We start from the raw sequence: 10,712 nt of genomic DNA on the forward strand, positions 1-10,712 counted from the left end.
TCAAACTTCATTGCACCGTGACCCCCTTCTGACAACAAAAATTACTACACGACCCCAGGAAGAGAGACCGAAGCCTGAGCCCCCTCACCTTGGGGAGTGCTGAAGCTTGAGGACTTAAGCCCTGGATGGTGGGGCTTGGACTTTGGCTTCAGCCCCGGGCCCCAAAAAGTTTAATGACCGCCTTGGCGACCCCATTAAAACGTGGTCAAGACCCACTTTGGGGTCCTGACCCACAGGTTGAGAACCGCTGTGCTAGTTATAAAACTTAATGATGTTGAGATACTTGGATGTTCACAGCTGTTTAAGTAATCATGTTCCTGATTATGTAAGGTGATGGAATGCTGCAATAAAAGTATTACATTTGAAAGACAGGTCTTCACCATTTAAAAAGCTATCAAAAGAACTGTTGGGATCCATCAGATTCTGCACTAATAATGCCTGAAAGCATAATTCTCTCTGATACTGACATCCTATCCATAAAGTGTTCTTTTAACAGCTGTCATTGATGAGGAATATAGTGTAGCTCTATTTATGTAAATTAACTTTCTTTCTGAAGCTGTTCATAAATTGATCATTTTAATTATGAATCTGTCAGAATATTTTGTGGTAGGCTAGCTAATGGGAATGCCTCACTGTTGCATTCCAAAAAACTCAATAAATGTTTATATTCTGCATTTGTGTATAAGCTGTGTAATTGATTTATGTTTCCTGTCTTACACTGTTCTCTTTGAAGACAATTTTTCAGATCTAATTGAATTATGATTCTTGTTTTGAGGACTATGTGAATGTTTTCCCTCTCTTTCCTTACTCGCACAGGGTCCACTTCCTAATACTTGTTGTCATTTTTGGCTAATGGTATGGCAACAAAAGACCAGAGCAGTTGTCATGCTAAACAGAATTGTTGAAAAAGAGTCAGTAAGTAATGGCTATTTAATGCAACTTATACATCAACAACATACTTTTAATGCTATCAAACCACACTTAATATTAAAGTTGTTTCTTAATTGTTAGGAATGTCCTTTTGTGAAGAGATGATGCATTCTTTTTTGTTGTTGCTGGAGGCTTAAATAACAATATGGGAACACGCTGCTTTATCACATTTGATTTTTGTGACATCTGAGATACTGTACTAATTCTACAAGCAGGACTAGAAATAACTTTAAGTAGTTTGAGGGGATAAGTGAGAGTATTTACCAACTCTCTTCCAGTTGTACAGAGCTAAGATACCTTTATTAAATGAGGTAGTGGAGCTAAGAGGTGAAATTCATTTCAGTAAGTACAGGTCTAGAAAGATGAAATAAAATTCCTGAGGCAGGGGGATGTAAAAGCGGAAGAACTAAGATGGGAGTAGGAGTTAGGGCTTAGGTGGGTTCCAAGATGAGATGTAGAAGGTAGGAAACTTAGCTTAAGTTTAACTCCATTGAGATTTTTTTTTTCTATTTTTCAAAGTGTTCTAACAGTAGCAATGTTTCATTAATAGACTGCTGTTGATAATGAAAGCCTGACTTCGTGCTACCAGCAGAAATAAAACTAGTCTGTTTTCACTTCCTTACAAGTCAGTGAGAATTTAGAGTATATGAATCACTTGAGAGAGCACTTTTTTTTTTGTTGCCAGCATGTGTGACTCTTTTAAATATCTAGATATTAGCCGTAGTTCTTAGCTATAAATGCAATAAAGTTCTGGTCATTCAAAAATTCTTGGCTAGAAAAGTTTGATGGCCTAATGTACTAGGCCTGGAGCTTTGGGATCCAATTATGCAAGCAAAGGAAATGCAAAAGTCCCATTCACTTCTAAGCGCAAACTCAGTCAGATAGGTGAGTAAGCGCTAAAGGATTCTGATAAATGGTGCATTAATTTAAAAACCTTGGGGATGATGCTGCACAATGGCAAATGACATGTAACCTCTATAAATGTAAAGTAATGCATATTGTCAAAAATAATAAACTTCTTTTATGTGTTTGGTGGGCACTGAACTTGCAGAATGCTCTGAAGGGTGAAAAGTGTCACTGGAAGAGCTCAGTAAAGGTGTCTGTCGATTGTAGAAATATTTAAAGCAAGTATGGTGTTTGGGTGCACATCAAGATGTATCAGAATTGGGGAAAGGGCAAGAGAAGGGTAGTGAATATGGCTAGAGCGTTTAACACTACTTGCAAGTGATGAGAATGTAAAAACTAGGATTTTAACAGGACCTAACAGATTCATAATTATGGAGGACATAGTTATAAGCACATAAGTGTGTGTAATATATACTTAGAACCAGATATGCAAGCCCCCAAATTTTACAAAGAATCCCAAACTGACAATACAGCTACAATTTATAAAGAAAAACACTATTTTATGTAGTGTATAGTAATCCTGTGGAATTCACTACTACCAGGGATCAAGACAATACTATGGATGGCTTTTTTTTTTTTTTTATCTTTTAAAAGGAGTGGATAACTTTATCTCAGCCTGCATAGTCTAAGCATTATTCATGAGTGAACAGTTCTCATCCTTCAGAGCATATACTCATGATAGGGGTCAGAGAGGAATCTGCTCTATCCCTCTCCCCCATGCAAAATGTTGTCCAATTGTGGCTCTCTCTCTGTGCCTTTGAGGAATTAAGTAGTAGTGCCTATTGAGTAGCATACTGAAATAGGTAGACCAGCAACTTGCCCTAAAATAGCAAAGCCTATGAACTTGGGAACTTGGTGTAGTCATTTACATCTGTACAAAGTGAGTGTAAAATGCTATTAAATATACATTTATATTTTGTTTGCACTGATGTAAATCACTGTGGGAAGTGCTTAGTAGTGGAGAATTGAGCCCTAAATACTCTAATTTAATAGTGCTTCAACTCTTTGGAAACATGTCCACAAGTTAGCATTAATACTTTTTTTTTTTAATGTATATTATTTGTGAAAGTTACTTAAACACTGTTAAATTCAGCTATACATGTGACTAATGGATGCTGTATATCCTTGAAAAGACAGTTTTAGTTAACATATTTTAGCTTAATGACAGTTACCATTTATCTCCTTTATTCAGGATGAAGAGAAAAGCTGTCATAATGCATCCATATCCCCCACCCCATGTAGAATCTGTGATCCCGCATATTTTACTTTTGTCACTTGTCTCAGTGGGCAAATATTTACTTACTTTTTTAAATTTAGGTAAAATGTGCCCAGTACTGGCCAACAGAAGAAGAGGAAGTCATGAGGTTCAAGGAAACGGGATTTTGTGTGAGGCTAGTATCAGAGGACGTAAAATCCTATTATACAGTACACCTACTACAATTAGAAAACATCAATGTAAGCATTTTTCTCCATACATGTGTACCTAATATTCATAAGATTAAATATGTAATAAGTATTGTTTGAAATATGTGTAGCAAACTACCATTTCATGCTTAGACCAATTTTTGCATAAAAGGTTATAACATTTATTTTGCTTTTAATATGTGCGAAAGACACAATCATACAAGTGTATGAATTTGTGTGTGTGTGTGTAAATTAATAGGCCACTATTCAAAGTGCTGAAATCTTGAATCTAACTTGAAAATCAAAGCATCCCAACACCATGTTTAATTTTAATTGGCAATGGCAGAGTAGCAGGTTTTTTAAGATTATAATTGTAACCTAGTTTGTTCAGTAGCATTGGGGGATAGAAGCTGGCAACATAGTCTATTTCTTCAATGTCTTGTTTGTTCTGCAAAATGTTTGATTTTTTTGGTTATTGTTAATTGAATCTATAATGCCATTAAAGAAGCTTTGACACAAGATATTTAGGAAGAAAGTGAATTTGAAACCTCCTCCATGGGCTTCTTCACATCAGCATTCTACAACTGGTCGTCACATTGCCCAGCTCGCTGAGTAAAAGTGAGACAAGGTAGAACTTTACACAGCTGTGTCCTCGTGACTTGGGTTCTCCCCACTCAGCTGATCCTTTCTTTTTTTTTTTTTTTTTTTTTTTTAAATATTAGTGGGAGAGGTGAAGAAGGGTTGTGGTTGAGGAAACGAAGCCCTCCACTGCTTTTGGCAACTTGGGGCGGCAGTCTCCCCAAATACCACAAAGTTGTTTTGGGGCTTTTGTTTTTAAGGGCCTGGAATAGACAGTCCTCGTCTCCCTCTCTTCCCACTCCCAAGAGTTACTGCAAGCATTAGAGCTGGAGTAACTCGCACAAAGCATTTGGACTTTGGCTGATATTGTCCTAAGATTCAGACAGTGTGGAGTGCAGAAGTTATCAATTGCATAAGCTCTCCTATTCCCCCACTTTGCTTCTCTCTTCACTGCTGCTCATCATTTAAGGCTTTGGGTTTTTTAATCCTCTGAAGCAGGCCCATATGTGCTCTAGATAGATCCTTATATGTGAAGTTGGCTCATTTCAGAAGAATGGAATAAGGTAATAAGGTAACTGTACTATTTAAATGCCCTGGTCCTCTTACAAGCCTCCAGTATATAAAATAACATTTTAACAGAAATCCTGTGAACTTTTTACAAAACAGTACTTGGAAATAATTCTTTTGTGAATTAATATTAACTGTTGAAATTATTACTTTCCCTCTCTAACCATCAAGCTTTTACATAGTGGCTACTAACCGCTGATTGTATTTGATTCTACTTGTGATAAGTCATAGATCATAGAATATCAGGGTTGGAAGGGACCTCAGGAGGTTATCTAGTCCAACTCCCTGCTCAAAGCAGGACCAATCCCCAGACAGATTTTTACCCCAGTTCCCTAAATGGCCCCCTCAAGGATTGAGCTCACAAACCTGGGTTTAGCAGGCCAATGCTCAAACCACTGAGCTATCCCTCCCCCCATATAGTGTGCTATAAAATTCTCAAGAATTCAGTATTCCTGTTTAGTCCTAAATGCGTGATGCTCACCTGCATCTTTTGCAGCGTATTCTAAATTTTATGCAGCTAGTTGGTTAATAACGTACCAAATACATTTGAGAAATGTGTAAACTTTAGATCTGGAGCAAAAGATCAAGAACACAACTTTATCTGAAGAGCTAACACCCTGACGTTTCCATAAGTTCTGGGAAAACTAGGATTACTGAATTTGTAAAATCCTTTCAAACTCTTCAACAGTACATTGCTTATGGTACAACACCATATCTCTGCAGTGCATCGCCAAAATATGAGTGAAGAATTCTAAAGAGAGGGCTATTTTACAGGGTTACTGGAAAAATGAAAACTTCTGAATATACTTGTTTTTTCGGTTGAAGAGCGATTATCAGAAATGCATTTACCTGCAAAGTAGTATAAGGCATGGTATTGGACACATTAATTGGTTTCTGTTCTATTTCATGCAAATGTTTATACTTCCCTTTGTGGTCAGGGTCATAGAGTATATGACTTTTGGAGAAGGGGAAGAGTGTTTGGAAAGATCCCAACAAACAGTTAAATAAAATAATGCACCATGTATTACGGATGATGTTACACAATTTCCTCATTTTTGCTTAACACATGCTCCTTTTCAGAATATGCAAATCTGATTCTTCCTTTTTACAAGGACTTCACTTGTGTGTCCTCCATTCCCCTCCCCCATTTTTCTTGATTATAGATAAGGCTCCATGTTCGGGAGGTCGTGGACTTCTGCAGCAGCTGGTGTGACTTACCCCAGGGCTGCTTGAGCAGCTGGCTGTTGGGCCCTTGGGCCAGCTGCTTGGGCGGCCTTGGGGACAGCCACACCGGCCGCTGCTGAAGCAGCTCTGCAGGCAGCCACTCGCACGATCCTGCAGCCAGCTGCACCGGCCGCCGTTCTGGCGGCCCCGGGCAGCAGCAGATGCGGCTGGCCCCAGGGACCCCGCCTGAGCAGCAGTCCTGGGGGCAGCAGGAGCAGCCACAGCTCAGGGGCTCGTGGCAGTGATCCCAGAGCAGCAGCTGGTCCCAGGGATCCCCACGCTGGTGGCAGCCAGAGCAGTCGCCACCTGGGGCTTCCCTTCCCCCGCCAGCAGCCAGAGCGGCTGCTGGCCACCCAGGATTTCCCTTTTCTCTCCCCACCCCCAGCTGGTGCTGCAGGCCCCCTGAGGCTTCTCTCCCTCCCCCCCTCCCCCCAAGCTGGTGCCATGCGTGGCCTCCTCCCCGCCCCCGTCCCAGATTCAGTCAGGGGTATTTATAGTAAAAGTCATGGACAAGTCACAGGACATGATTTTTTGTGTTTTGCCCATGACCTGTCCGTGACTTTTACCCAAAATACCCGTGATTAAATCTTAGCCTTAATTCTAGATAGTGCTGGTACTACCATCTCTACTAAAGTTGACTGATGCATTCCATTATAAGAACTTAGCCAAAACTTAACTGTCTGAGCTGAAATTTTCCACACTGTTTGTTGTCTGCCTCAGGCTGAATTGTTTTGAAACTGTTAGCAAAAACAGGTCAGCTGTTTCCAAGAATTAAATTAAATTAGGAGGAAATGTTCATAAACGTTTCATTGAGAAGCTCTAGCACCTCCATACTTCGAAGAAAAGGCTTGAAATGTTGTGGGGTGGCACAGCTCTGACGGCAGCGTCCCTGCCAGCAGCAGTGCAGGAGTAAAGGTAGCAGCACCGCAGCCTCCCCTACAATAACCTTGCAACCTCCTCCCCCCACCCACACACCCCACAACTCCTTTTTGGGTCAGGACCCCTACAACAACACCATGAAATTTCAAATGTAAATAGCTGAAAACATGAAATTTACAATTTTTGAATTCCTATGACGGTGAAATTCACCAAAATGGATTGTGAATTTGGTAGGGCCCTAGATAGGCCATAGCACGGTATCCACTGGAAGGGAGATAAGGCTAGATCCCTGGTGGTTCGATTTATAGAGACATAAAAGCAGCTCTTTTTTAGTGTTCTTTAAGCAGTATAAGGAAAAGAGTACATGTCTTCAAAGCAGTCCATGACTGTAGTGTTACCTGCTTGTGCACATAAAGAGGAAGTAGAAATGGAATTTCTACAATAATGCTGGGGGGGGGGGGAGTTCACATGGCATATTAACCATCAGTTGCTTAATAATATATTTTACTGGTATACTGATATCCTGTAGCACTCTTTCAAGAAAGGATCTGAGGAATGAGTATTTACAAGTAACTTGGGACTTAAGAGAAGGTCTTTGTTTTGATGCACTTATCTTTTTGGAATTTTTCTTTGTAGTTTCTTGGTCTCTTCTCTGCAGTTTCTTTCCTCTTGGTAAAGCTAGGAAGGCTTTTCACTGAAATGCTATTTAACAAACAGTTTGAAAGAAGTAACATGATTACACTCTCCACCTCAAATCGTGACTTAAAATATTTAAATCCTGGTGGAAACTTCTTTAAACCCTTCTGTACTATTGTATACATTATAGAATCATAGGACTGAAAGGGACCTTGAGAGGTCATCTAGTCCAGTCTCCTGCCTCATGGCAGGACTAAGTTGTTAAACTGGTGTTTGTCTAACCTGCTTTTAAATCTCCAATGATGGAGATTCCACAAACTCCTTAGGCAATTTATTCCAGTGCTTAACCACCCCGACAAGTAAGAAGTTTTTCCTAATGTCCAACCTAAACCGCCCTTGTTGCAATTTAAGCCCATTGCTTCTTGTCCTATTCTCAGCGGGTAAGAAGAACAATTCTTCTCCCTCCTCCTCCTTGTAACAACCTTTTACGTACTTGAAAACTGTTATCATGTCCCCACTCAGTCTTCTCTCTTTTCCAGACTAAACAAATCCAATTTTTTCAATCTTCCCTCGTAGGTCATGTTTTCTAGACCTTGAATCATTTTTGTTGCTCTTCTGTGGATTTTCTCCAATATGTCCACGTCCTTCCTGAAATGTGGTGCCCAGAACTGTACACAATACTCCAGTTGAAGCCTAATCAGCGCAGAGTAGAGCGGAAGAATACCTCTCGTGGCTTGCTTGCTTGCTTGCAACACTCCTGCTAATACATCCCAGAATTATGTTCGCCTTTTTTTTTGTTTTTGTTTTTTTGTTTTTTGCAACAGCGTTACACTGTTAACTCACATTTAGCTGTGACCCCAAGATCCTTTTCCGCAGTACTCCTTTCTAGGCAGTCATTTCTCATTTTGTATGTGTGCAACTGATTGTTCCTTCCTAAGTGGAGTACTTTGTGTTTGTCCTTATTGAATCCTATTTACTTCAGACCATTTCTCCAGTTTGTCCAGATCATTTTGAATTTTAATCCTATCCTCCAAAGCACTTGCAACCCCTCCCAGCTTGGTAGTGTCCTCAAACTTCATAAGTGTACTCTCTATGCCATTATCTAAATCACTGAAGATGTTGAACAGAACCGGACCCAGAACTGATCCCTGTGAGACCTCACTCATTATGTCCTTCCAGCATGACTGAACTGCTAATAATAGTCTCTGGGAACGGTTTTCCAACCAGTTTTGCACCCACCTTATAATAGCTCCATCTAGGTTGCATTTCCCTAGTTTACTTGTTAGAAGGTCATGCAAGACCGTATCAAAAGCCTTACTAAAGTCAAGATATAGGATGTCTGCTGCTTCCTCCCTATCCACAAGGCTTGTTACTCTTTCAGAGAAAGCTATCAGTTTGGTTTGCCATAATTTGCTCTTGACAAATGCATGCTGACTATTACTTATCACCTTATCTTCTAGATAGTTGCAAATTGATTGCTTATTCTTATTTATTCTCCATTATCTTTCAGGGTAAAGAAATTAAGCTGACTGGTCTGGGTTGTCCTTATTTCCCTTTTTATAGATTGGTACTATATTTGCCCTTTTCCAGTCCCCTGGAATTTCTCCCTTCTTCCATGACTTTTCAAAGATAATCACTAATGGCTCAGATATCTCCTCAGTCAGCTCCTTGAGTATTCATCAGGCCCTGGTGACTTAGACATCTAATTGGTCTAAGTCATTTTTAACTTGTCTTTCCCTATTTTAGCCTCTTCTGATCCTACCTCATTTTCACTGGTATTCACTATGTTAGATGTCCAATCACCACCAACCTTCCTGGTGAAAACTGAAACAAAAGTCATTAAGCACCTCTATTTCCACATTTTCTGGTTTTCCCTCCCTTCTCCCCCCCCCCTCCTTCATTGAGTAATGGGTCTATCTGTCCTTGGTCTTCCTCTTGCTTCTAATGTATTTGTAGAATGTTTTCTTGTTACCCTTTGTCTTTAGCTAGTTTGATCTGATTTTGTCCCCACATCCTTGTGTTATTTGTTTACATTCATCCTTTATAATATGACCTAGTTTCCACTTTTTGTAGGCCTCTTTTTTGATTTTTTTGGTTAAGCCAGGGTGGTCTCTTGCCATATTTCCTATCTTACCTATGCAGTGGGATAATTTGCTCTTGTGCCCTTAATAATGTCTCTCTGAAAAATTGCCAACTGTCTTCAATTGTTTTTCCCCTTAGACTTGCTTCCCATGGGATCTTACCTACCAGCTCCCTGAGTTTGCTGAAGTCTGCCTTCTTGAAATCCATTGTCTTTATTTTGCTGTTCTCCCTCCTACCATTCCTTAGAATCATGAGGACGAATTGAAGAGATGAGTTTAAACCTTGTGTGTAAATATATTGGCTGGCTGATTGCATGATGAACTGTGTCTGTTTGTTTTTTGTGTGTGTGTGTTTGTGTTGTTTATGAATTGTAGAGTAGAGATGTACCTCTTAATCAGATAGGAAACTTACAAGACTGGCAGTATTTCTGTGCAGTCATCTGTTGAAGCTGATGAGGAATCTTAAACTCTCTGCGGATTAGAAATTGGATTATAAAATACACCGCTACCTCGATATAACATGACCCCATATAACACGAATTTGGATATAACTCCGTAAAGTAGTGCTCCGGGGAGGAGGGGACGGAGCTGCGCACTCCGGTGGATCAAAGCAAATTCAATATAACGCAGTTTCACCTATAACGTGGTAAGATTTTTTGGCTCCCAAGGACAGAGTTATATCGAGGTAAAGGTGTATAATGTTTTCCTTGACTAGATCTCTGCCCTCCCATACATAGTAACATATAACACAAGATGATTGTTCGGATAACCTGTGGACAGGTTAGGTGAGAACAAGTGTCCATCTTACATAGTCTTCAGAAGTTTGGGCCTGCAAAGTGATGAGGACTGTATTTGAGCCAGTTTTGCCTTGCATGAAACTGTTGTGACAGGGAGAGGTCATTCAACAGATTGTACAGTCAAGCTATCTAGAGGAAGCTTAGACTCTTTGAGCCAAAGTCAAAAGGATCCTGGATCACTTACCAATCTAAGGAGAATTTTTGGATGAACCATAAATCCACTTTACCTTTTGGGGATTTTGGAGGATAGCTCAGCATAATCTATACAGCCCAAGAATAGAAACTGGAGCATTAATGTTGCTCTGATGCACTGTTAAAATCAAATAAAGATTAAGAGCCGGGCCAAGAGGAAGTGTAGTAACTCACCCAGATTTTGGCGGCATGCACAGAAGCAAATAACAATAGCCAGTGAATAGCCTCAATTGATATGCTGTTACCAGAAACTAAGAGATATATCTCGATTCTAGGAAAGAGGTTGGTAGGAATGAAAAGACTAGAAGACAACAACTAGGTCTCACAGCTGATGTGAAATGCTACACCAGCATACTAATAAGAGAAATAATTTAAAAACTCAAAATGTGTTAATACATTTTTACAATTTTGAAAAGGTATCTTTTCTCCAAGTGCCCAATGGTTACCCTCAAATGTTTTCCTGAGGAGCTAAAACAATTTTTAACTGTGAAATGGAAATGTACAAATGTCTTGTTTT

At 39.9% G+C, this 10,712-nt stretch overlaps 1 protein-coding gene across 3 annotated transcripts in view; it reads left to right on the forward strand.

Moving 5' to 3' along the window:
- PTPN2 (protein tyrosine phosphatase non-receptor type 2) overlaps nt 1-10,712 on the forward strand; it is a 55,511-nt gene that overhangs the window by 24,942 nt on the left and 19,857 nt on the right. For 2 of the 3 annotated variants that reach the window (XM_034762574.1, XM_034762575.1), the window contains exons 4-5: nt 817-915; nt 3,154-3,291. In XM_034762574.1, the coding sequence (XP_034618465.1) occupies nt 817-915; nt 3,154-3,291 (237 nt within the window). Of the gene's footprint in view, nt 1-816; nt 916-3,153; nt 3,292-8,241; nt 8,244-10,712 lie in introns of all 3 variants that reach the window. The other variant, XM_034762576.1, reaches the window with a different exon arrangement.

This window comes from Trachemys scripta, chromosome 2 (assembly GCF_013100865.1).
Source record: "Trachemys scripta elegans isolate TJP31775 chromosome 2, CAS_Tse_1.0, whole genome shotgun sequence".
In the NCBI taxonomy this organism is placed as follows: Eukaryota; Metazoa; Chordata; order Testudines; family Emydidae; genus Trachemys; species Trachemys scripta.